Source organism: Balaenoptera acutorostrata, chromosome 5 (assembly GCF_949987535.1).
Source record: "Balaenoptera acutorostrata chromosome 5, mBalAcu1.1, whole genome shotgun sequence".
Lineage (NCBI taxonomy): Eukaryota > Metazoa > Chordata > Mammalia > Artiodactyla > Balaenopteridae > Balaenoptera > Balaenoptera acutorostrata.
The window spans coordinates 142135240-142162909 of record NC_080068.1 but is presented as its reverse complement, the minus strand read 5'-3'; the positions used below and the strand labels follow the sequence as shown (position 1 = coordinate 142162909).

Genomic DNA, 27670 nt, shown 5'->3' with positions numbered 1-27670 from the left:
TTTCAGACTTGCAAAAGCTGAAATAATCTATGTCCAGCAGGCAACTACTCTAAGAAATAATAAAGAAAGTGTTTCAGGTAGAAGGAAGATGGTACCAGATAGAAGTCTGGATCTACACAAAGGATTGGAGAGCAATAGAAATGGTAACTATAGTGGGTAAATATAAGACTTCCCCTCTTACTTTTAATCTTTCAAAAATATAATTGATTGTTTACAGAAAAAATAATAACTATGTATTTTGGGGTTTACACGTAGGAGTGAAATATATGACAGCCATAGCACAAAGGGTGCAAGAGCAGAAATGGAAATGCAGTTGACCTTTGAACTACATGGTTTTGAACTGCATGGGTCCACTTATATGCAGATTTTTTTCAAAAAATGCTGCAATACTACACAACGCGCGGTTGGTTGAATCTGTGGTTTCCGAACTGCAGATAATTTATACTCGGGTTTTTGACTTTGTGGAGGGTCGGCGTCTCTAGCCCCTCCAAACTATCAATATAGGTTGTATCGATATTAAAAGGATAATAAAGGAATATTGTGAACTTCAGTAACTTAGATGAAATGGACAGTTTCTTGAAAGATGAACTTCTAAAGCTCTCTCAAAAAGAAATAACCTCTAATTAGCCCTATATCTATTTTATTAAATTAAAATTTAAAAATCAATATTTGATTTAGTTATTGGAGACCTTTTAAGCATGGTTAGAAATGGTATATAAACCTACGTTTTTCTTTTTTAAAAATTGAGATATAATTGGCATATGACACTGAGTTTGAGGTGCACGTGTTGGTTTGATACATTTGTATAATGCACTATGACAGCCGTAGTGTTAGCTAACACCTTTATCACGTCACATCATTATCATTTCTTTTTTTGTGTTGAGAACAGTTAAGATCTAGTCTCTTAGTAACTTTGAAGTTTAAAATACAGTATTGTTGACTATAATCACTAAGCTGTGCATTAGATCTCCAGGTTTTATTTAAGTAAACCTACTTTTTCAACTGTGAATTTTATGGAGTCTCTATACAAATAAAATACTTCTGATGAAAATTTTGTGTTTGAATTGGGATGTGCTGTAAAAAAGATTGTTATATATCCCAGTAATTTTTTCATATTGATTACATGTTAAAATAATGTTTTGGATATATTGGGTTAAATGAAATATATTATTAAAATTAATTTTACCTGTTTCTCTTTACTTTTGTGTCTATTAGGAAGTATAAAATTGCACTTGTAGCTCACATTGTATTTCCGTAGCACCACTTTGGGCAGCGCCTGGATGCTGTGTCAGCATCCCAGGGACCTTTCCTCTTTATTCACAGCTCTATTCCGCAGAGATGAGGTCTGAAATATTGCTGAGGGGCACATTTTTTTTCTTGCTCGTACTTGTTTGTTAATCACTGCTAATGTGGTTCTTTGCTTTCTCTTAGGCTCCTGGCTCTTCTGACTCTTGGTAGGAATTGTGAGGTAGAGAGAGAGTGGGGAGGAGGCCCTTTATTTCAGAGGACTCTAGACTGAGATGTTTCAAGAATAGCAGCTTTGTCCAGGGGCTGTATTACTGCGGGGCCATCCTTCACTGTGCTGTGAAGTCAGTTTCATGCACATGGCCATGGGTCTCTCTCTCTTGGCTGTGTTTAGCCAACTGGATCACAACTGCCTGACAGGCTCTCTCAGTTAAACTTTTATAAATCATTTACAAGCATCGCCTAGATTCCAGTTCTTGAGACTGATGGAGCAACAAAAACACAGCCTGACCATGATCACGTTGAGTTTGGAACATATTGAAAGCAAGATGAAAAATGAGTAAAGGAGTTACATTGGTATATTGATTTTCTAGGTTCTGAGAATATTGTAAGAGTAGAAGTAACTTGTTGGCAGAGGGCAGATGGCTATCTGAGATTTAAGTATCTGAAGCCGTGTCTTTTTTTCTTTTTTTTCAATTGAGTTAAAGTACATACAAAGCAGTGTCTTTTTAAGATTTTTTGACTAAAACTTAAACAAAATGAGATTGTCTTGCAAGTACACTTCTATTTTTAAGAAATTCTTAAGTTTTAGAATAGTTTTAGATTTACAGAACAATTACAAAGATAGTATAGAGTGTTCCCATAAACTCCACATGCAGTTACCCAAATTATTAGCATCTTACATTACTATGGTGCAGTTTTCACAATTAATGACTCAATATTGGTATACTGTTAGCCTTAATTTTTATGTAATGTCCTTTTTCTGTTCCAGAATCCCACAGAGGATACCAGAAACTTCACTATGTTTTGTCGTCATGTCTTCTGAGGTTCCTTTTGGCTGTGACAGTCTCTCTTCTTTTTTTACTTAGAAATTCTCCAGAATTTCAGAAACTTCTGGGCATTGCTATGGAACTTTTTCTGCTGTGCAGTGATGACGCAGAGTCAGATGTCAGGATGGTGGCTGACGAGTGCCTCAACAAAGTCATAAAAGTAAGAGCCCTGTGGACGGTGTTCTACGAGCTGTGATCGTTGTAGCTAAGAGAAGAAACCATAACTTAGGGTTCTTTTGTTTTGAGTAGCGAAGTCCCTTAGGTCGTCTGCACTGTCTCCATTTATGGTGTGTGGTTTGGAGGCTCTCTGCTGTGTGCCAGCATGCCGGCTGCACCTGCCCCATCAGAGGGAGCGGGTTTGCCCTCGTGCCTGCGCAGGGCATAGGTCAGGGGTGGGCGCTGATGCTGGCCACTGGGTGCTCCTGGGGAAAGCATCACTTTGTTGAGAAACCGTGAGGCCTTGAAAGGCAGGGCGACGGGGAGTGGGATCCGCCTTTGGTGTCTTCGTCTCCTAAGACCTGGGTCAGGCAGTACTGTTTGCAGGTAAAGACGTGCCTTCTCTGGTAGCTTCGCTGGAGTTGGTGTGACGTGACTGGAGAGATAGGAGTTCCCAGAAAAGGTTGATGAAGCCCGAAAGCCAGAGCTACCTGGGTGGTAGGTGAGATAAGGAGAGGGCGGGGGACACCTGTCCTCTTCGCTTACTGTTTCCCGGTGCAGAGTTAGTACCCAAGACCACTGTAGCTTTAATCCACTTTTCCCTTTTTTTTTCTGCTGCCATTGAAGGTAAAGTCTTTCTTCCATAATTCTTACGGTGTTGGAAAACAATCCTTGTTTTTCTCATTCTGCCATTCTCCTAGTTTGTATCCTCAACCACCCTGGGCACCTTCTTCCAGGTCACCTTTGAGTGTGTGAATGAGCCTTTTGAATTTTGTGTCTAAGCTTATATATTGTTCCCACCATAGGCTAACCAGTGCCAAGGAAGGTTCTCTGACATAGTTCTTGATGCTTTCTCCAAAAATGATTTCTTGATAATGGTTAAGGAGAAAATGTATCTTGTTCCCTTCTCTGTAGGGAATCCCTGCTTATTGGATCTTTCCAGTTTTTCCTGATTTTTCCCTTACTGTTTTGAGTTCCACCCATGAAATTTAGATAAGGCTACATCTTTTTATTTTCCTTGAAGGCTCTCTTCCTAGTAATACTTACCTGGCCAGATGAACTAAGAACTCCAACCTAACTAACATAGGTTAGTTGAATATTTCCCTCCTTATTAGGATCTTGAAAACTAAAACTGTTCTTTGGAGTCTCCCCAAGGACTTTCTCTGGAGAGTGGTCACACTTTACATTGGCCAAGAAATTGTCCTTCGTTTTTCTGTCACGGGTCCAGCTTCCTCGGGAAGACGGTCACCCTTTACTCCTGCGTTAAGGAGGTGGGGCACAGGGAGGTCCTGGAGTGAAGGAGGCTGTGCTTGGATCTGGCCTCCGCTGCCCACTCGCTGAGCAGCTTTGGGAAATGTACTTCATTCTGCGAGCCTCAGTCTCCTTAACCATGGAGGGAACCGGACACGGTTTCGTGTACCTGAGTGTGAGGATCGAGTGCCGTGGCGTGCGTGACGGGTTAGCGTCGTCCTGCCCCTTGCTGGGCCTCGGAGTGGTAAGCGGTGCTCCTACAGTGAGATTCCCGCTTCCTTAACCAGAGAGGCCGAGGGGCACGCCAGAGCCCCACTGCTCCCCGCTTTCTGGCCTGTGGATCTGTGGGCCGTGCTCTCTGTGCTTGGGCGCCAGCTTCTCTGCAGACACAGGGTTCTGGCTTCGCCATTGGGAGTTGCCTGGTCTTCTCCCTCCACCTGCGTTTCACGTCTCCACGTGCACAACCCCCCCCCGCCCCGCCCCCCGCCCCTGCAGTGCTGTAGTGGCCACAGCCATTTGACCTTGTTCTCCGCCTGGCAGTGCGTGGGTACCACTCAGGTGTGATGGGCCCACAACACGTTTGGAGGTGGACTTTTTCAGTTATACTTGCTTCTCTCCAGGCCTCAACATCCTTGCTGCTTTTTTTTATTCCCACTGGCAGGACCAGGCTAGGCTTTTTCTGATATTTCAGTTCTTGAATCTGATCCTTAGAATCAGAAAACCTAAAGAAGTCACCACAGGTTGCCAGCAGGTGAGGAGGGGAGAGCGGACAATATGACCCCAAACAAACAAGCAAGGTGGTCGTTTTACATGGAGGCACATGCTGCAGAGAGAGGCGCGCTTCTGTAACTGCTGTCCAGCTAGCCTGGTGTGTGTGTTTGGGGGCTTGGGCCATGGCCTGGTCAGAGCTCTAGGTGCTGGCTTCTCTTCCTGGCCACCTCCCTGCTGCCTTCCTATTTCCTCTGCCTTGTTTCTGGCCTCCCAGTGCAGAGGTTCTAACTTCTCATGTTACGCCCCGAGCGTAAGACGAGCTCAGTTTCTCGGAACCTCTTCTTTCTGCTTAAAGTCGGTCATCCCGGGCTTTGGCTGTGCTCTGATGTCTGCTTCCTCAGATGCGCTGGTCTTCAAGGCCAGCAGGCTGGGAGTGGGGTCAGGGTCTGGCTGATGTGCTCTCACGGTGGCAGAGGAAGGACAGGCTTGGGAGAACGTGGGTGGCCCTAGGCCCGGGTGTCAGGGGTGGACAGGAACACTTGGATGGCTGCTTAGGAGTCAGGTCCTGGACTTGCGCCTTCTGCTTTTCAGAGTATCATTGTATGCTTAGGGTGAGGACCCAAGAAAATGGGGCATGCTCTGCTTTTCACTTGTGTAGCAAGTGCACTGGGGATGTGCTTTAGCTGACAGCGCGCTCCTGCCTTCAGATAATTTACAGTCTCGGCGGGGTTGGGGGCGGGAAGCATGTTTGTACAGGAATGCCTTAATGCGTGGTGTAAGTTCCGAGACATGCTGGCAACTCATCGTGGCGGTCAGGAAGTGGAGGTGATTTCTGTCTGGTGAGGCAGAGAAGGCTTCCTGGAGGTGGTGGCTGTTAGGTGAGTGAGGAGATCAGGACCCTCTTAACCCCTGCAGAGCCACCTAGGAGGGTGAACGTGTGTGCTAGCAGAGAATGGGAGGTGTTAAGGATCCATTCAAGGGGTTTGTACTTCATTTGGTAGAGGATGAAGGAAAGGAAGAGCGCGTGAAGGTCTTTAACCTGGTCAGAGGGGTGCTTTATTTAGGAAGAGTAGCCTGCGGATGCCATGTAGCCTGCCGTGGAGTGGAGAAAGACCGTGCACCCAGAATCCCTGCGGGAGGCTGAGTAACCCGGGGAGGAGAGGTGGGGGCCTTGACCCAGGGCGGCCTGTGAGGCACAGGGGGCCGTCATGGGCTGGACTTGGCTGCTGTGTGTGTTCGCCTCAGTGTGAAGGTGGGGTCAGGAGCAGGGAGGGGTCAGATGGCATCTTACCATCACCCATGACTGTGAGGGCCCGTTCAGTGCTGTTCCAGGGGCTTGAGGTTTACTTTCCTCCTGTAATAAAATAGGTTTGATATTAGTTTATAAAACATTTATAAAGTAAAACAAAACTTTGATATGCCTTCTGGTTTTATTGGCAAAGTAGTGCTTTAATATATGTTTGTCCATTTTGGTGTGCTCATTTAAGGAATTTTAGTACACACTGAAACAGCAGAATTAGGATTTTAAAATTTCTGAGACATTATTTGGAACCTCCCAGAAAGTGACCCTGTTTTGATTCTCAAGCTTGCTGAACCTCCGTGGGTTTTACTAAGACCAGCTTGGTTTATAGACATCACATGCTGTACATCTTAGGAAAGGAGGAGGGCTTTTCCATGGAGGCTTGGTTACGTCTTTCTGCTCTTCTTGTGGACGAGACATTGGCAATACTGTTTTGGAAGAGAGGTTCCCATGGCTGAGAGCAGGGCACAGAAGTCTCTCCTTTCTGTCTTGAGAAGCCGTCTCCAACGTGGACTTTGTGTCACTGGCGGTGGTTGCCATCAACCATTCTCACTGGGTTGAAATTGGCTGTGTGGCCATTGTTTGGCTTGGCCCATAAGTGAGCAGAAGGGTCAAGAAATGGCTCTGAGGAGCCTGTGGTTCCCGCAGGTTCGGAGCGTTGCTGCTCGCTGGGGAGCACCTGTGCCTCACTGGCGGACCAGACCTTTGGAGAGGACTTGGGCCTCTGCGTGGAGAGGGGTGTTCCCACACCAGAGCGAGGGGCCCTGATCTGGGACGTCCCCCCACCGTCCTGCTGGCCCTGCAGACTCCAGGGCATTGCTAATGTTGAATCGTCCAACAGAATGTGCTTTAATTGAATATAAGAGCTTTAGAATGAGTTTGAACTATGTACCGTTTAATTTTGGTATTGTGTAGTATTTGATTGTAATGAAAGTTAAATTTTTTCCTTCCATTTTAAAAATTAAAGTGAACGATCTGTATCTAGTCTGTTTGGTAACTTCCTGCATACATATGCTTCTTTCTTAAAGAATAGATTCTTAGTTTAGTTGCTGTTATAGTCTACTTTGCCCCAAAATTGAAATTTTAGTTGCCTTTTAGCTTTCTTTAGAATTGCTAGTAGAATGTGTCTTCCGTGAACAAATCTCTTATATTTTGTTGTAGGCTTTGATGGATTCTAATCTTCCGAGGTTACAGTTAGAACTCTATAAGGAAATTAAAAAGGTAGGCTTTTGTTTTCCATTGTTGAAAAAGTGCTACTGATTCACTGTATTGAACAGTGTATGTGAAATTTTATCTTTTATTTGATAAGGAAATAAATGCTGTTTGGTAAAGTAGACTTTATTGTTTTACTTTTCTTAAAAAGGTTGCTCCTCATTATTTATTAGATGGGATGGGAATTAAAATGGTAGTTTTAAAAAATAATCTTTGTAACTCCATCCCATTAGACCTTAAAATTTCAAACGTAGTTACACATTTAAATGGCCTTTTCTCTAAAAATAGAAATTAGCAATGAAAAAAATGCTTTTGTTTATTTGAAGTCCTCTTGGTGACTCGTGTCCGCGACTCTTAAATGTAACACACTGCTTCTTAAATCCCTCAGAACGGCGCTCCTCGGAGCCTGCGCGCTGCCCTGTGGAGGTTTGCTGAGCTGGCTCACCTCGTTCGGCCTCAGAAATGCAGGTAAAGTGGACACTCTGGGTTATTACTATTATTATTATTTTGGATGGGGGGCCAGCTCCGGTGGATTCTTGCCATCTTGGCTCAAATGTCATTTCTCTAAAGGTCTTCCCTGTCCACTCTGTCTGAAGCTGCCCACTTCTGCCTCTCCAGCTGCAGTACAGGTTGTCCTGATCCTTTTCCTGCGTAAAACTTATGGCTCTCAGGAATACTGTTGCACACTTCATCAGCGCGCTTGTTCGTTTTCTATCCCACCCTCCCCTGAGAGCTGTAGGAGATGTACGTCTCAGGACAGTGGGGGCATCCCTGGCTGGTCCCTGCTGCAGCCCAACACTGATAACGGCGTCTGCACGTGGTGCTTGCCGAAAAGATACTTGCCAGGTGGTTGAAGGTTGAGTACCACCTCGTTGCTTACTGTAGGGATTATAGAAAACTATGCCTTTGTCTATTATGTGGGTTAAAAATATGAGTGTTAAACTGTGAATAAAGTTTTGACTGATTGAACCAGTTGTATCTTAATGGATTGAAAAACAAAAGAAGGGCCACAGTTTTCAACTCCTTCCTTCTCTCCTTCACTGGCAAGACGTGCTGACATCCAGGGAGCCCTTGGCTTGTCCCCGAGGAACTGGTGGAGTGGCAGAAACCCTCTCTTTTAATATGAAACAGTGATCTGTTCCACTGAGCCTGACTGTAATAAGAGTCTTACATGATTGTGGACATACAGTCACTAAGGAAATTTCTTTTTATATAACCTTTTTCTTTTACTATCCTTATTTTGAAAACTTTGTTATATTTCTGAAGCAACATATCCCCAGTTCTCCACATACAAGCCAAAGTGACCTTAAAAAAAATATGATTGGATCATGTCATTCCTTTACTTAAACTCTTTACTCATTTCCCAGAGCTGTTCATATAAATCCAGACTCCTTACCAAGGCCCAGGGAGATCTGGCCCCCAGTGGCCCCTGTCACCTCAGATGCTCCGTTGACTCATTGGCCTGACTTCTTTGAAAAGTTGGGCATGTCTTCCTTGTGATGTCTGGTTTGTTTTCCCTTGGGTCATCTCCTTAGAAGGGCCCGCCTCCCTCCCTGTACAGTCCCAGGGGTACACCTGCTTGCTGCCCGTCTCTGCCACTAGAGGACGCCGCCGCCGCCACCAGGTGCTTGTCCTGTGGCTTCCACTTACCTGTCCTGTGACTGCTCCTCTCCAGTCCTGCATGGTCTGCTACTTCTCTGTAGAGGGCCAGGCTTCTCTCTAAGGCCTCATTCAGTTTCAATGCTTAGAAAAAATTTTGTAATGCTCCCTTTTCAAGAAAGCTTTATTCTTATTTCTTAATTTATTTTTTAAATGGTGTTTTCTTGTATTATCTGTTAGTTTCTAATTTAAAATCTGATTATTTTAATAACTATTATAATTTACTGCAAAGAATTTTTAAAACAAGCTTTTGCGAGTCGTGTGTGACTAGAGGAGAAACGAAGGATGAGAGCCTCCCAGCATTTGGGCTTCATCTGCCATTAGTCTTCTAGCAGAGGTTTGTTTACCTTCCAGGAAGGACTCTTCTGCATGTAAAAACTGGTTTTTCCCGAACAGACACTGAAGTCATCGCTTGTGTTTCTCATTAAGGTAGGCCCTGGAAGAGTAATTAGTGTCCCTCTCACATGTGCAGGCCTTACTTGGTAAACCTTTTGCCTTGCCTGACGCGCACAAGCAAGAGACCCGAAGAGTCTGTCCAGGAGACCTTGGCTGCAGCTGTCCCTAAGATTATGGCTTCTTTCGGCAATTTTGCAAACGACAGTGAAATTAAGGTATGATTGCTGCTTCAAGTCACAAGCGTGGGAGTTGGGCTTTTGCACAGGCAGGCATTTGAGAGTACTTCTCGAGTTAGGCTGTGCTTCATAATTTAGATTAAAATCTTTTGAGCTCTTTGGAGGCACACTGAGAGTTTCTTTCCACTTCTGCTTTCTTATTGTGGGATGAAAAGAGGAATAGGGAGATGGTTTATAGATGCAAAATCAAAAGGCATTTTGCCAGAGCAGACTGGTTTTGGGGTGTAAGATTGACTGCTTAGCCTGGCTGAAGAAAGGCCACTGTCCCTGGACTGCAGGCAGGAGAAAGCTCACCGATGATGCCTCGTGCGTACGAGTCCCCTGCGGCCGTCGGGAACCACTTCACTTCCTGTTTGTTTTTTGCCCCAACCAGCAACCTTCAGACCCTCTTTAGTGTTTTGTCTATAATGTCCAGAAATCATGACCCTGTCACATGGTCTGAGGATTACAGATTCTTGACTTCCTCCTTTTAGTGGGTCAGTCCTGTGTTAGTGTTTTTCTTGGTGTTTCCCTCCACATTTCTAAATAACTTGCTTATACTGCTGGTTTTGGGTTTTTTAATTTTTTACAATGGAAAAGATGAATTCAGCTCTAACCCTTCTTCCCTCTTTTTACTACAGTTATATCAGTATTCAGTGTGTACATTATTATGCCTAAGTAAATAGTCACAGCTAGTTATGTTCTGTGCCGTGGTTATGTTTCTTTGTATAACTTTTTGGTATTTCTGGAGTCAGTAATTGCCTCTTTTTCATTTGCTTATTATTCTTTGGCAATTTCCGTCTTCTCACATCTCCCACCGGCGCTGTGTGTCTCCTTTCAGTTGTGCGCGCGATGGGTAGTTTCCTGGACCCGTTTCCTCCGCTGGAGTCGTCCTGGGCTCCGCAGCCGCTGCTCCAGCCTGGTCAGGGCACCCCTTAGGTCTGTCGCACAGTCATGTCTTGGCTCCCTGGTCCGATGCCTGATTCCTGGCTGCCGTGTCTTTGTCTCTCTAGGCTTACTCCTGGAGAGGGGGCTTCCTGAGGAAGGATGACTGGCAAGTAAATCGTTTGAGATTCTGCATTAGTGAAAATGCCTTGATTCCTCCCTCACACTTGGCTGGGCGTAGAGTTCTGGGGTAGAAATCGTCTTCCCTTAGGAATGTACAGGCTTTGCCCCTTTGTCTCGTTTTCTCCAGCGGGGCATCCGAGAAGTCAAATGACCTGATCTCTTAGCCTCTGAATGTGTCCTTCTCTAGAAGGTTTTTACTGTTTTGTGTAGGGGGGAGTGCTGGGTGCTTGACAGACCTTTTAATTTGGAACCTTCTAGCCTTCAGTTCTGGGAAATGTCCTTATATTTCTCTGACAATTTCCCCCCTTTATTTTCTCTGTGCTGTCTTTCTGAAATTTGTTAGTTAGCTGTTGGCCCTCCTGGACTGATGCACATTTGTATTATCTTTTGTTTCTATTTTCCATTTCTTTTTTCTGTACTTTTCTAGGAGATGTCCACCCTAAACTCTTCTCTGGAATTTTTGTTCCTGCTGTGTTACTAATTTCTAAGAGCTTTCTCGTGTTCAGAACGTTCATGTTTCCTGGCACCCTCTTGTTTCACGAATACACTCTCTTATCTTTCTGAGGATATTGATTATAGTTTCTTGACAACTTCCTTTGACCTCCACATTGTGTGTTTCTTCTGACTTCCTCTGTTCTATTTCCTGTCTTTCTCTTTTATGTCAGCAGTTGTCCGCATAGATTTGAGTGAGCCCCTAAAAAGCTTATTGGAAGCAAGTGTGTGGCAAGCTTTGTCCCCCGGTGGACTTCCTCAGGTAATGGGTGGTGAACCTGCTTTTCCACTGTGGGTCTTTAAATGTAGTAAGTCTCTTCCTCTTGGGCCAGTCAGTACCTCTAAAGGAAAATCCCTCATTCTCCTGCTTGGAGGCGTCAGCCCAGCTGCATTTGTCCTGGGACCCTCGGATGGAAGGGTGCCGACAGTCTCACTGGTCAGAATGCAGACTTCTTAATTTCTGTTTTCTCTCTGTGCCTTGTGTCTGTCCTCAGCTGTGGTAACATCTCTGGGGATTCCCTGTCTCTGCGGGAGATGGGGCAGTGAAGACCACATCCCGGGCTGCCTGGGTGGGAGAGGGGCTTGGCAGTTTGCCCAAGGAGCTGTTAGATGAGCAGCTGTTTCGTCCCCACATCCACGCCACTTTCAGGTGTCTCTGGTACTCCTAAGCCTGAGCTTTTCTTGGATTTCTGTGGCTTGAGTGAGCTTGCCTTCGGTTGGTGGCTTTCAGTCCTTCTCCCCAGCGCCCAAAAAGGCTTGCGTGGGAACTTCTGCCTGAGGACTGCAAATCAGTCAGTTACCACTTGTTTACTTTCTAGCTTCCAAAATTTGCCAATGCCTGTAGTCTGCCCTTGTCCCTGTTCTGTTCTTTTTGTCCTTATAAGTTTATGCTTTTTAAACCTTGTACATGTGATTCTGGTGGGGTGTCTGGGGAGTAGAGGTTCACATGTCCAGTACAGCATGTTTGATCAGAAGTTTCCTAACAGGGCCCTGCTGTGTTATTCTCAGGGTTGCCTGTTAAATATTGAGACTCCCGAGCCTTTTATTTGACTGGTGTGTAATATACATACAAGAGGCATGTAAATCATACGTGTACTCCTTGATGAGTGGTCACAAAGTGAATCTGCCCTTGTGGCCACTGCCTAGGTCTGGACATACGGAGTATTACCGGCACCCAGGAGACTCCGCACCATCTTCCTGTCGCTACTCCCTCCTTCCTCCACAGGGCTGATCACTGACCTGGCTTCTAATGCCAGAGGGTCTGTTTTTAAATTGTAAATATGTAGGACCATACAGTATGTGTTCTTTTCGTCTGGTTTCTTTTGCTCAGCACTAAGCTCGTGAGATTCTCCCACGTCACTGCGTGTATCAGTAGATCCCGCGGTTTTTCAGAGCTGTGTAGTGTTCCCTCGTGATGAGTGATGAATGTACTGCAGCTGGACCTTGGGTCGTTTGTAGTGTTGACTGTCGCGAGCGTTGCTGCTGTGCCTGTCCTTGTATGTGTCTCTTGGAGCACAGGTTGTGATAGCTAGAAACGGAGATTGTGGGGTGTGTATATGTCACCTTCGGTAGATGCCTCCAAACAGCTTTGCTAAGTGGCTGCACGAGCTTACACCTCATCCGTGGTGTGTGCGAGTTCCGGCAGCTCCCTGTCCTCACAGAATTGGAATTTTGGTCATTATAAGTTTAGCCATCTGCTGAGTGTTCTGGAGTCACAGTTTGGTTTAATTTCCATTTCCACTCCCTGAGGTACTCTTGACTCTAAAGCGGAATGAAGTACTCTTAAGTATATGTCCTGCCTATGTTTAGAAAAGTGGAGCTATCTGCCCTGTAGTCTAGCACACTTCCTCCTCTTATGAGAAGAGCTTTTAAGGATGGTCTAGGTAACCTCCGGCCAGCAGCCTTCTACAGGGCATTCTCGGGATTGTGGGACTTGGACCCAAGAAAGCCCCCTCGGACTCTCATTCCATTTTACTGTTATTCCAAACTTTAAGTTCACCATGGGCTGACTCTTCATAGTAATGTTTAGCTTTCATTCTGCTTAGAAGTTTGAACTAATATAGGATGATTATTTACCGTTTCAGTGATGTGTGTGTGTGTGTGTATGTTCTCATTCAAAGGAGTTCTTTAAAATGTATCTTTCCTTGAAGCTAAAAAAGTGTGTCAGAGATAAGTTGAGTGGTTTCTCCGGGTATTGTCTCTGGGGAGAAACTGGAGGCCACAATCTACTAGGGGTGTCCTGTGGCCGGGGGTCTGGTCCTCCACCTCTCTGGTTCCAGAGGTCTAATCTGTGAATTCACTGAGCGTTGATGAGCCTCTGAGAACCAGTTTATGCCAACACGCAGTTAGGGAGAAGCTTGTTTAAGTGAGGTGCCAGTCTGTTAATTGGCTGTTCTTTTGCCGACGGTTAGACTTCCCCCGGTAGGGCCCCAGTGGTGTCCCTGACTTGCTCAGCGAGGCTCCGTACATGCCCAACAGTAACTGGGCCAGATCGTTGCTCAGAGCATAGTTTAGAATGATGGGAAATAGACGGTCTTAAGTAACATAGTCACCAAACTCCTGCAGCTGGATGGTCACCCCCTTTCATTCTTTGGATATTTTTGTGAAGACTTAAACGGTCATCGTTAGCACTATAGCACCCCTAGAATTATAGCACCCCTCCTCTGGGTTTTCTTGGAGGCACGGTAACAAGTCTTATTCTCTGATTTCTTAGGAAAATAGCTGCGAGGAGTGTGTGATCTCAGCTCAGTTACGTTGCACACGTTTTCCAGACCTGAGACTGTCTCTTGGTGGCATTAGCAGCACATTTACAAGCCGTCGTTTAGGCTGGGACCTTGCTGTGATTGGCTAGCACCCTTCTCCTGGGCTTCATTATTTGCTGTGTTTTTTTCTTTTTTTTTTTTACTGCATTTATTTTACATAGTGTTATTCACTGACCCTGGCCCCAACTACTGTGGGGACACCTTTTCTAGAAGTGAAGGCTTTCACTCTCATGTAGGGACGTAGATGCTGAGCAAGTCCCTACTCAGTTTATAAGGAAATAAATCGACTACATATTTGCAAACTGCTCTGAAATATCCCAGATTTGGGGTGCTTCCATTCAGCTCTAGGAAGGTCTCAAATTGTTAATACTTTATACTCTGCAAGAATTTGCAGCAAGTTATGCTTTTTGAAATACATGATGGTTTCTTTTTCATTTTTTTAAAATAAATTTATTTATTTTATTTTATTTATTTTTGGCTGTGTTGGGTCTTTGTTGCCGTGCACTGGCTTTCTCTAGTTGCAGCGAGCAGGGGCTACTCTTCATTGCGGTGTGCGGGCTTCTCATTGCAGTGGCTTCTCTTGTTACGGAGCATGGGCTCTAGGCACACAGGCTTCAGTAGTTGCAGCACGCGGGCTCAGTAGTTGTGGCATGTGGGCTCTAGAGCGCAGGCTCAGTAGTTGTGGCGCACGGGCTTAGTTGCTCCGCGGCATGTGAGATCTTCCTGGACCAGGGCTCTAACCTGTGTCCCCTGCACTGGCAGGCGGATCCTTAACCACTGCACCAGGGAAGCCCATGATGAGTTTCACAGGAGCTTCGTCTTCTGTCTACTTGGACTTTGCTTCCACAGGTTCTGTTAAAGGCTTTCATAGCGAATCTGAAGTCCAGCTCTCCTACCGTGCGGCGGACAGCGGCTGGCTCGGCGGTGAGCATCTGCCAGCACTCCAGGAGGACGCAGTACTTTTACAGCTGGCTGCTCAGTGTGCTCTTAGGTGAGGCGCAGGCCTGTTAGTGATTCTCCCCGTGGGGGGGTGGTCCCTAGTGTTTACTTGAGACAGGCCTTTGAAATTCTTTAAAATCAGGCAGCCCCTCAGCTTCTGGACCGGGCCCTTTAGCCCTGGCTGGCTGGTAAATGTGAACGAGCCCCCGTGGGGTCTGGGTGAGGGTTCGGAGAAGGCTCCTCCTCCTCGGTGCAGCGGTGCGGATGCGGCCGGGCCCTCGGACAGCTGGCGGGGCGGTGGGCGGGAGCCTTCCCAGGCCTGGCCCTCTGGGCAGCACACCGCACCACGTCTCTGCGGAGGCCCTGAGGGCAGGGAGTCCCCGCGGCCGGAAACTGAGGCTCAGGTGCCCGTGAGGGGCCTGCACAGGCGCTCTCTGGACGGGTGTAGGCCTGGTGAAGGTTTCTCCTCCACTGGGGGCAATTGTGGAAATCCATGCTGGCAGGTGCTGCCAGGAGCACGTGGACAGTCGACGTGAAAGAGCTGCCTGGCTTTCAGAGGCAGTGAAACTCACTCACTGTGCAGGGCCTCGCTGAGCTGAGGCTTTAAATGTTACCCCATAGAGCCACTCCTGGATTTTGGCCGCTCGCTGAGATACACTGTGTATTTTTTCCCGTAATGTTTGTGCCATCTGTATCCCTCCCTGCCAGCCTCATGATAGGGTTCTGCTTTGGATCTCTTCCTGTTGACAAAGGAAGCCACGAGTCTCCCAGCAGCGAATCCGATGTGACAGAATCTTGTTGCTGCCTTTGTAGGTTTGCTGGTTCCCGTGGAGGAGGAACACTCCACCCTCCTGATTCTCGGAGTGCTGCTCACATTGAGGTATTTGGTGCCCTTGCTGCAGCAGCAGGTCAAGGACACGAGCCTGAAAGGCAGCTTTGGGGTGACACGGAAAGAGATGGAGGTCTCTCCCTCGACGGAGCAGCTTGTGCAGGTAGGCGCCCCGTGCTTTACTCTAGTGCTTGTGCGCCCGTGACCAACGTTCAGAGACTCAACTAAGTTGGAAGAGAAGTGGCAGAGCCGAGGCTTAAGAGCGTGGACTCTGGAGCCGGACCCTGTGGTTCAGATCCTAGGTCATGACCCTGGCTACTCGCCCTGTGTGTGGTAGTGATGTCAGGTAAAAATGAAGGCGTCCCTTTACAAGGTCACCGAGGGTACTGTTTACGTAGACCTGCTCGAAGCAAACCCCAACCATCGTATTATTTTGTCTACAACTATTTCATGTGTCCCTATAGACGAGGACTCTTTTTTTAAAATTTTAATGACAATGCCCTTGTCATACCTAAAAAAAAGAACACTTTCTTAACATCAGATACCCACGTATCCCCTGTCAGTTTGTTCTTCCGCTCTTTGGAACCGGTATCCAAATAAGATTGGTTGATAAGGATTGTGATTCTCTTTGATCTGATGGTTGCCTTCTGTCCCCATTTTCCCCTTAGAGTTCATTTTTTGAAGAAACAGATTGTCCTGTGGAACTCCCGGCAATCTGATTTTTTATTACTTGACTCTCCATTGTGTAACTTAGCATGTTTCTTTGTTGTCTGTATTTCCTGTAAACCAATAACTGGAGCTAGAGACTTGTCAGATTTGGTGCATATTTTATAATATGCATAATATCTGAGTTCGGTAGTACCTGTACAATATTTTAAAATAAATATTATTGGAGTTGCATGCTCAGAATTTTTTTCTGATTTATTTTTAAAAAATGGCTGCTTAGTCAAAAGTTTGGAGACCATTGGTCTAGTGGGGGAAGCAAGCAAACAGTCACTAAATAGCAAGGCGGGGGGTGTAGGGTTCTGTAGAGTACATGGCGGGGGCAGGGGGTGTGCATGACCAAGGTCAGGGAGGCATGCTGGGCAGGCTGTTACGAGCTGATGCTTTTGGGTGAGTAAGATTTGACCAGACACAGGGAGTTGGGAGAAGAGAGTTTTATAGACAGAAGCTACAGCCTTTGCCAAGTCCACAGAGTGAGAGAGGGAGAGTGTGCAGGTGAGGGTGAGCTGGGTCCTGTAAAGGTCTCCAGGCTTTCTCACAGGTCAGTAGGGGTGCTGGGGGAAGATGCGGCTAGAGGGATATTGAAAACTGTGTTAAACTAGGAGAGCAGTAATCCTGGGAGGATGGAGTGAAGGGGTATGGGATGTGGTGCTTAATTAATTACCGATTTTCTTAATAGTTAACGTTTCTTCAACATGGTTAAACAACGTGGCACCTTGTTGCATTAGCAAGCTAGATAAGATTGTCTCTAAAACATATCTAATCTGCTTTCTTTTGACTGATGGCCATTTTGAATGAAAGTATTTTGATTAAGAAGTTCAGCTCAGCTAATGTAATAATAGCTTGGCTAGCTATATTTAAATAGAGTTTAAAATAATCCTGAGCCTGGCTAAACTGTTAAGCAAGTGTGGGCAAAATATAGATACTTTTAGATATGTAAGAATTCAGTTTGCTTTTCATGTGCACTTATTTTTTTCATGCATGCTTTTTGAAAAAATTATTTGAAGATGTATTCCAGCAAAATGAGAAATAGATAACAAAAAAAGAGGAAGTCCTGAAATCCAAGAAACAAAGCACCTAACCCAGGAATGTGTTAGAAGCAATTCTAAGATGACTGGTGCCGTGTGCCATTCAGATTAGAAACAGGAAGTCCGAGGAGCTGCCTGTAGCCGACGTTATGACTGAGTGCTGGGAAAAAGGGAGGGCTTGTGTGTATGTTAAAGGGAGGGGAAAACCAGGATGATTTATAAAAGTAAGTTACCCAATTATCAAACAAATAAAAAGGTTGAATAATTTTAAGCCAGTAAGAGATTATGATAAAAGAGAATCCATTTAACGGTTATCCTTGGGACATTCTCTTTCATGTGACACAGGACTAGTAATAATGAAATACTTCTTTCTTTTTGGTTCCAGTCACATTAATAGGCTTTGCAGTGAAGGATGTTAATGTACACATGATGAGACACATACTGATTTTTTTTCTTTATTGGAGTATAATTGCTTTACAATGCCGTGTTAGTTTCTGCTGTACAACGAAGTGAATCAGCTATACGTATACCTGTATCCTCTCCCTCTTGGACCTCCCCCTCCCCCACATCCCACCCATCTAGGTCATCACAGAGCACTGAGCTGAGCTCCCTGTGCTATACCGCAGGTTCCCACTAGCTATCTGTTTTACACATGGTAGTGTACTTAGGTCAATCGTAATCTCCCAATTCATCCCACCCTCCCCTTCCTGCCCACCGTGTCCACACGTCTGTTCTCTACGTCTGCGTCTCTATTCCTGCCCTGCAGATAGGTTCATCTGCACCATTTTTCTAGATTCCACATATATGCGTTAATATGCAATATGTGTTTTTCTCTTTCTGACTGACTTTGCTCTGTATGACAGATGCTCAACATCTAGGCAAAGCACATGTGATTTTAAAAGTTACATCGTAGTAGATAAATGTAACCCTTAATATAAAAGCACTCAGGTTGCTAACAGAATTTGGGAGGAGGCAGATGAGGTGAGGGACTGTGGGTGCTCATTTCCCCCATTTACATAGTAAGAAGTCAAGAGATTCTTTGCTCAGAGTAGATGGCTCAGAAATCACGGTGTAGAGCTGATTACCTAGAGCAGGGCTCATGGGCCAGCTACTCAACTCCAGCACCGTAGCAGGAAAGCAGCCACAGACAGTACACACACAGCCGTGTTCCCGTAAAACTTTATGTGCAAAAACCGATGGAGGGCCAGATTGCCTGTGGACTGTAGTTTGCAGATCTGTGACCTAGAGTTATGGAGGTAACCATCAGAAGAACTAAAGACAAGTCAGTCAAAGTAGCCACCTTTGAGACTTTTACTTTTTATTCTATAAACTGCTATACTGTCTTTTTAAAAAAACGTATAAATAACTTTTATGATATTAAAGGTAAGGCTGCCCAACTTAGCAAATAAAAATAGGGGGTACCAGTTATTTGAATTTCAGATAAATCATCAATAATCTTGTGGTGTAAGTATGCCTGAAATTGCATGGGACACAGTTACACTACAAAATTATTTGTTTATCTGAAATTCAGGTTTAGCTGGGTACTCTGTATATTATCTGGCACCTCTAATTAAAGGGAAAAAGGATCAATACACTATGTTCATATAATGTGATATAGTATTAAAAGCACTAATAATGTATAATGTAATGCCTTTAAAAGCTTTGGAAACCCTTTCTCAGTGGCACTCATGACAGTACTTCTTGCTTATTAAGTGTGTGTTCGACTAGCTGTGCGCTCTGTGTATTTTGGGCTTTACTCTCCTTTACTAATCATCAGTTTAGGGAGCTGGAGCTCTCCATTAGCTTGCTTCTGCTTTTGTGGAAGTGCTCTGTTGACTTTTAAGGAAGTAATGTAACAGTGAAAAAAATCCTGGGACTTTAGAAAACAGCATGGAAGCTATGATCATACTGGTAGAAGGGATAGAGAAGTTTTTAGAGAGTGAAATGAAGGCACAAATTTTCCCAACGTAAGACAAAACAAAAACCTGAAACCTAGGACATATTTTAAAAAGCATGGGAATAACACTGGTGTTTCTATTTCTAGGTGTACGAATTGACCTTGCATTATACTCAGCACCAAGACCACAATGTTGTGACTGGGGCCCTGGAACTCCTGCAGCAGCTCCTCAGAACCCCTCCACCTGAGCTCCTGCGAGCGCTGACCACGGCGGGCGGCATCGGGCAGCTCACTGCCGCTAAGGATGAGCCTGGTTGCCGAAGTCGTAGCGGAAGCATCGTGGAGCTTATAGGTAAGGTGTTAGGAAGGTGACTCTTGGAGTCCACCCTGCAGTGTTATTGGCCCCTCTCCTGACCCTTGCTCCGGTGCTGTGCTGAGCAACGGACAGCTCAGTTCCTTAGGAGACTTGCGATGCAGGTGTCGTCCTTATTGTGTGGATGGGGCAGGGCTGAGGTGGGAAGGCTAGGTGGCAGGGTGAGGCCGGCACGTGAAGCCCGCCTCCTGCATCTGACTCGGCTGCCTCCGCGCGGCATTTCATCTGTCGTGAAGTGGAAGCATTCGGGAAGGGATTTCCAGACCCTGTGTCCCTTTGCCAGAGGTGGGGTCTTCAAGTCTTCCTGGAATTCTGGACTCCTTTTCTGCCCTCTGGGCCCTTTTTGCTGTCGCGCCTGATTCTAGAAAACCCCTTCTGTTCCTCTTCTCATGGCACCTCCTCCGCCCCATCTCTGCTCTTCTTCCCCATGCTCTTGGGCACTGGGCCCTAATCCCGCCGCAGGATGCTGCTGCAGGCCTACCAGTCTATGTGGAGTTGCCCCTGGGGAGCTGGAAGAGATGGGTCCCTGAGTCGCAGCCTCTAGAACTGGGTCTGGCACAGCGGCGGAGGCTTCTTTCTGCAGCCTTTGCTGACTGCGCTGACTAGGCCCGGCGCATGGGGTCTTTTTAGTGCAGTGTGGGTGCAGTGTGGCCTTTACCCACAGCATCTGCAGACCAGGGAAGGTTGGCGGGAAGTCTGACTGCTGCCTCGTTTGAACACAAGTGTTTGCCTGAACCATGAGTAGAAAATGTTGATCTGCCTATCCACTGTCCTTCGTACTGAACAATCCTTTTCTCTGTGGAATGCATGCCTTACAAATAATTGCTGGAAATACTAATTTCTAATGATTGTTTCTAATGAAAATTTGTATTTAATTATTAGTTGACCAAATAATCCGAGATTTCTAATGTTTTTAGTTTGACTTTTTAAATGCACTTGGAGCTCTTTTGCATTTTAGGTCATATCTTTAGAACTGTATATTTGAGTGTTAATATAATTTTCACATTGAAATTAAAATTGTAACATGCAGTTTTCATGTTACAGTATGGTAGTTAAGCACCACCTGTAGAAATATGTTCACATATTTTCTAGTTTTAAAGTTGAATCAAGCTTCAATATTTTCTAATTCCTTCTGGATTTTAGCGGCTTGTTACCTTACTTTCATCTGTCATTTTCTGTGATTTACAGCTGGAGGGGGTTCTTCATGCAGCCCTGTCCTTTCAAGAAAACAAAAAGGTGATTATTTCAGAAATGATTCTTGTTTTGAATCTTACTGCTTTTTCTGTATTTCTGTAATGTAATTGGCTATGCCTATAACTCTTCTCAACAGGGTGATTATATGTATAAATGTTGCTGGAATCTGATAACCAGGCCTGAATAGTCCTGTAGGATGGCTTTTTAAAGAATAATTAATTAATTAATTAATTTATGGCTGCACTGGGTCTTCGCTGCTGTGTGTGGGCTTTCTCTAGTTGAGGCGAGCGGGGGCTACTCTTTGTTGCAGCGAGAGGGCTTCTCATTGCGGTGGCTTCTCTTGTTGCGGAGCACAGGCTCTAGGTGCGCGGGCTTCAGTAGTTGTGGCTCGCAGGCTCTAGAGCGCAGGCTCAGTAGTTGTGGCGCACGGGCTTCGTTGCTCTGCGGCATGTGGGATCTTCCCAGACCAGGGCTTGAACCCGTGTCCCCTGCATTAGCAGGTGGATTCTTAACCACTGTGCCACCAGAGAAGTCCCTAGGATGGGTTTTAAAAGTTGCTTGTGTATCAGAATTGGTTTGTCATATATTTCCTTTTTTTTCTTTTTTTTTCTTTTTTTTTTTTTTGGTTGTACCACGTGGCTTACGGGATTTTAGTTCCCTGACCAGGGATTAAACCCGGGGCCCTGGCAATGAGAGTACCATATCCTAACCACTGGACCACCACAGAATTCCCTGTCATAAATTTCTAATGCTTTAGGCCAAGGGTCAGCAAATGTTTTCTGTAAAGGGCCAGGTGGTACACATTTTAGCCTGTGGCCCTTACTGTCTCTTTTGCAATGATTCAACTCTGTCCTGTGGCAGGAAGGCAGCCATAGACAATACTAAACTAATGGGTGCGACTTCATTCCAGTACAACTTTATTTTACAGACCTGGGCGAGCTGGAGTTTGCCTTCTCCTGCTTTAGGAAATGTTGTGTTTATAAAGGTAACTCATCTTCCCAGTGAATTTTGTTTAGTATTAGGAATAATGTTTGGTTAATTATTTGGTGAATTTGGGCCTGGTTGTCATTTTTCAGACATATTTAGCTTTGTACATACCTAAGTTTCTGATAGTTTGTTTATTTTTATTTAATCGAAGTGTGTCTGACACGGTCTGATAGCTTTGGTACACGTCATCACTTATAGCACCAATAATGTTCTGTTCCAGTCTAGATGTCCATAGGAAAGAATTGCTGTTGTTTTCTATTTTGAAATCCTAAAAGACTTATACCTTTTTTTTTTTGAGGTATAATTGACATATAACAACTAATCTTTTACATACAACATACTAATCTTTTTTTTGTGTCATGAGTTGAGTATTTAATTGAGAGCCTAATGCCTAATATTATTTGTAGTATTGAATGGGATCTTAACAGGAATAATATTCTAGCCTTAACTGGATTAAGTAAGCATTTCTTAGAAGTACTTAGAATTAATAATATTTGGGCCATCATAGTGTGGGATACTTAGTCAAGTTTGAGATTTTGGTGAAAACACTGAGATTGCTTGAAAACTGAAAGGCTTCTAGGAAAAGCTAGCCTTTCTACTCTTGGACTAGGAAGAGATTTTCAGGCATGTGACTAGATTTCTCCGGCACTTGCCTTGTTTGTTTCTCAGTCACTCTTTCTGATGATGATGAGAGACTCATTGACTGGTAGAGATGTATTTTGTTTTCTTGGGGCTGGGACATGCGATTTGTCCTCAATCTCTTTTTTGTTTTTCCAGTGTTTTGTGGTTGTTGTTTTTATTTAGAGCTGCAGTTTTCACAGTTTCCTGTCATAGCTGCAGAATTCTTTTTTTCAAGTGAAATCTGCCAGTACATAGGAGAGAGAAAAACAGAGTTGTTGTTGTTGGATGTAAGATCAGGGTGAGGGCTGGGGGCTGTGGCCTGGCATCTTGGCAGCAGCTTGGCCCTTGCCCCCTCTTCGGGAGAACTCCTTGGAACAGATTTGCAAACTACTGTTTCCAAAGACAGAGACTGCTTTCATTAACTCTGAATTCACAGGTTGGAATGTTATTTGCTTTCTCAAGGTAAATCACTTGTTCTGTAATAAAGGACCCTGTTATTGAATAGATAAGCCAAGTTGCTGTGTTAGTTTCATCTAGATTTTGAGTATCCTTTGCTTTTTTCCGGCGTGGGGGGAGGGCTTTAATGTCACATCAGTGTAGATTTACGGAAGTTATCACCCCTATGACTTAATCTTTGAAGAGCAGTGAAATTAGAAATTGGAACTTACCAGTAATTATATTGATAGTGTCGTTTAATGACATTTATATGTAATATAACCAAAATGATTTAATGATCCCAGTTAAATCATGTTAAGACTTTTGTTTTCTTTTTTTCTTATTAATATAATTTAGAAACCATGAACTGTAAAATGTATTTTTAGGATTTTGCACAAGATGAAATATTATTCCATCCTCACAGATCATAACAGTACTTGAGTACTGATGATCAGTGATAGAAATCTAGCAGATTAAAAGATAATAAAATAAAAGTGACTTTCAGGTATGAAAGTTGTATGTGTAAGCTTTGATGTACCACTGGAGATGTGACATGAATATTCCAAAGGCTAATAGAGTTGGGTCTCGCCATAACTTGCCATTTCTAAGGCTAAGTAGTGATATAAATTATGCAACATTAACAGTAGTCTAAGTCAATAAATATTAATTATTAAAGTGCTTTGTAGTACAGATTGAGAATCATTGCTTTTAATTCTTTTTCCATATAGGTTTATTGACTTCAATAATACTCTAAGTATGATATCTCTGCATTTTTTGTGTTTCACACTCTAGAGGTATAAAGGAACTTATATATAATGATGGACTGAGAGCAGGAATTAAATATACTTACGATATTCCTCTTGGAATGTACATTTATTTGATTTTCAAAGTTCGTCCTTTTAGCAAGCTTAAAAGGACTCTCGCTACATCATTTCCTAGGGAAAGTGCTCTTTGGAGAAGCGGCAGCCTTGGAGGATGACTCTGAGTCAAGGTCAGACGGCAGCAGCCCCACCTTTGCAGGTAGCTCTCTCGGAGTGGCCATGGTGTCCTCCTTGCTCTCCCCTGCTGCCCCCACCTCCTCCCCTCCCCTGCACCTCCATGGATCTTGCTCCTGGGAGGCAGCAGTGAAGCCAGCTTGCTCAAATGGTGAATAATTCAGGCGTCTTTTATAGTGTTCACTTTGAAATGTGTGTTTTCTTGCATCAAGTGTTTGCTGTTTTCCTTGGTTTAAGCTGTTTTAACATTAGGTTTATACTCCCTGAGTATAAGTCTTTTTGAGAAGAGGATGGTGGGTAAAGTGTCTCATGAATTGCATTGGTTGTGAGGGGGAAAATGGGATTTCTATTTCTTCCTGGTTCAGAGCCTCAGAAAAATTGTCTGAGGCTCTGAACCAGGAAGAAATAGAAAATATGAACAGACTGATTATCAGTATTGAAATTGAATCAGTAATTTAAAAACTCCCAACAAACAAAAGTCCAGAACCAGATGGCTTCACAGGGGAATTCTACCAAACATTTAGAGAAGAGTTAACACCTATCCTTGTGAAACTATTCCAAAAAATTGCAGAGGAAGGAACACTTCCAAACTCATTCTATGAGGCCACTGTCACCTTGATACTGAAACCAGACAAAGATACCACAAAAAAAGAAAATTATAGGCCAATATCATTGACGAACATAGATGTAGTCAAATAGGATTTATCCCAGGGATGCAAGGATTTTTCAGTATCCACAAATCAATGTGATAGACCACATCAACAAATTGAAGAATAAAAACCATATGATCATCTCAATAGATGCAGAAAAAGCTTTTGAAAAAATTCAACATCCATTTATGATAAAAACTCTCCAGAAAGTGGGCATGGAGGGAACATACCTCAACATAATAAGGGCTATATATGACAAACACACAGCTAACATCATACTCAATGGTGAAAAGTTGAAAGCATTCCATCTAAGATCAGGAACAAGACTAGGATGCCCAATCTCGCCACTTTTATTCAACATAGTTTTGGAAGTCCTAACCACAGCAATCAGAGAAGAAAAAGAAATAAAAAGAATCCAAGTTGGAAAGGAAGAAGTAAAACTGTCAGTGTTTGCAGATGATACTATACATAAAAAATCCTAAAGATGCCACCAGAAAACTACAAGAGCTCATCAATGAATTTGGTAAAGTTGCAGGGTACAAAATTAATATACAAAATTAATATACACTAACAATAAAATGTCAGAAAGAGAAATTAAGGAAACAATCCCATTTAGCATCTCATCAAAAACAAAAAACAAAAAACCTAGGAATAAACCTACCTAAGGAGGCAAAAGACCTGTACTCCAAAAACTATAAGACACTGATGAAAGAAATTGAAGACAACATAAACAGATGGAAAGATATTCTGTGATCTTGGACTGGAAGAATCAATATTGTTAAAATGACCATACCCCCAAGGCAATCTACAGATTCATTGCAATCCCTATCAAATTACCAGTGGCATTTTTTACAGAACTGGAACAAAAAATTTTTTAAATTTGTGTGGAAACACAAAAGACCCTGAATAGTCAAAACAATCTTGAAAAAGAAGAATGGAGCTGGAAGAATCACTCCCTGACTTAAGACTCTACTACAAAGCTACATTAATTAAAACAGTATGGTACTGGCACAAAAACAGACACACAGATCAGTGCAACAGGATAGAAAGCCCAGAAATAAACCCACACACTTATGGTCAATTAATCTACAACATATGAGGCAAGACTATACAATGGAGGAAAGACAGTATCTTCAATAAAGTGGTGCTGGGAACACTGGACAACTAAATGTAAAAGAATGAAATTAGAACATTCTCTAAACCATATACGAAAATAAACTAAAAATGGATTGAAGACCTAAATGTAAGACCAGATACTATAAAACTCCTAGAGAAAAACATAGGCAGAATACTCTTTGACATAAATCACAGCAGTGTTTTTCTGGGTCTGTTTCCTAGATTAATGGAATTAAAAGCTTTTGCACAACAAAGGAAACCATGAAGAAAATGAAAAGACAACCTACAGAATGGGAGAAAATATTTGCAAGTGACGAGACCGACAAGGGATTAATTTCCAAAATATGCAAACAGCTCATACAGCTTCATGTAAAAAAAATATACAACCCAATCAAAAAATGGGCAGAGACCTGACATTTCTCCAAAGAAGACATAGAGATAGCCAACAGGCACATGAAAAGATATTCATTATCACTAATTATTAGAGAAATGCAAATCAAAACTACAATGAGGTACCACCTCACACCAGTCAGAATGGCCGTCATCAAAAAGTCTACAAATAATAAATGCTGGAGAGGGTGTGGAGAAAAGAGAACCCTCCTACACTGTGGGTGGGAATGTAAATTGGTCCAGCCACTATGGAAAAGTGGAAGTGTGGAAGTTCCTTAAAAAACTGAAAATAGAGCTACCATATGATCCAGCAATCTCACTCCTGGGCATATATCTGGAGAAAAACATGGTTTGAAAGGATACATGCACCCCTGTGTTCACTGCAGCACTACTTACAATAACCAAAACGTGGAAACAACCTAAATGCCCATCGACAGAGAAATGCTTAAAGAAGATGTGGTACATATATACAGTGGAATACTATTCAGCCATAAAAAAGAATGAAATAATGACATTTGCAGCAACATGGATGGACCTAGAGATTATCATACTAAGTGAAGTAAGTCAGACGGAGAAAGACAAATATCATATGTTAGCACTTATATATGGAATCTTAAAAAGATGATACAAATGAACTCATTTACAAAACAGAAATAGATTCACAGACAAAGAAACTTATGGTTACCAAAGGGGAAAGAGCAGGAGAGGGATAAATTGGGAATTTGAGTTTAACAGATATACACACTATTATATATAAAATAGATAAACAAGGACCTACTGTATAGCACAGGGAACTATATTCAATATCTTGCAATAACCTATAATGGAAAAGAATCTGTAAATATGTGTGTGTGTGTATATATATATATATATATGTAGCTGAATCACTGCTGTACACCTGAAACATTGTAAATCAACTATACCTCAATTAAAAAAAATTGAGGATAGTTTAACTTGAAAGAAATTTACATTTGTTTACAAATAGTTATCTAATTAAGCTCTTTATTCATCTTGTAAAAGATGAGTATTTAGTAAGATACTAATAATTGGATTAAATGAGAGTGGTTTGGGTTGTATAACCCTATGCAAAAGAATATTTTTAGATAACTGAAAATGAGGCTGAAATACTGGGGAAGGAAAATCTGAATAATTTCAGTGGTGATTACTTATTTATTGATTTAGTCTACAAAATAGAAATTGATTTTTTAACTTACAAAAGTAAAGTTAAAACAACAAAAAAATTACAGCTATACACATTATAAAGCCCAAGTGCTCATTGACCCACTGGCCTACAGGAGTGGCATTGCTAACAGCTTGGTGTAGATTTTTATGTAGTGGTAGTGTATTTATTTATTTATTTATTTAGTTGCACCGGGTCTTAGTTGCAGCAGGTGGGCTCCTTAGTGGCAGCTCACCAGCTCCTTAGTTGTGGCTTATGAACTCTTAGTTGAGGCATGCATGTGGGATCTAGTTCCCTGATAAGGGATCGAACCCGAGCTCCCTGCATCGGGAGCACAGAGGCTTAACCAGTGTGCCACCGGGGAAGTCCCCATAATGGTGTTTTTTTTTTTTTTTTTTTTTTTTAATGGGAATTTAAAAACTAAACTAGGAAAATGTGAAACTTTATGCTACCGGAGAGTAGGACTGGCTTAGAGGTCTTGAACAGGGTCTGGGAAGGAAGAAAGCCCACCTCCAAGAGCACCGCTTGCTTAGAGCTCCGGGTATTTGGGGTTTTTTTTGTTTTTTGTTTTTTTTAATAAATTTATTTAGTTTTTGGCTGCGTTGGGTCTTTGTTGCTGCGCGCGGGCTTTTCTCTAATTGTGGCGAGCGGGGGCTACTTTTAGTTGCAGTGCACAGGCTTCTCATTGCAGTGGCTTCTCTTGTTGCAGAGCACGGGCTCTAGGCACACGGGCTTCAGTAGTTGTGGCTCTTGGGCTCTAGAGCACAGGCTCAGTAGTTGTGGCGCACGGGCTGAGT

General features: G+C 43.4%; 1 protein-coding gene across 3 annotated transcripts in view; it reads left to right on the top strand.

Annotated features, from left to right (window-relative positions):
* The window catches only part of HTT (huntingtin), a 136506-nt gene that overhangs the window by 19620 nt on the left and 89216 nt on the right, over positions 1–27670 (top strand). For 2 of the 3 annotated variants that reach the window (XM_057546224.1, XM_057546223.1), the window contains exons 3-11: positions 2334–2454; positions 6874–6933; positions 7313–7392; positions 9056–9194; positions 14366–14507; positions 15269–15447; positions 19080–19284; positions 20494–20541; positions 23482–23562. In XM_057546224.1, coding sequence (XP_057402207.1) covers positions 2334–2454; positions 6874–6933; positions 7313–7392; positions 9056–9194; positions 14366–14507; positions 15269–15447; positions 19080–19284; positions 20494–20541; positions 23482–23562 — 1055 coding nt within the window. The remainder of the gene's footprint in view (positions 1–2333; positions 2455–6873; positions 6934–7312; positions 7393–9055; positions 9195–14365; positions 14508–15268; positions 15448–19079; positions 19285–20493; positions 20542–23481; positions 23563–27670) is intronic. The other variant, XM_057546225.1, reaches the window with a different exon arrangement.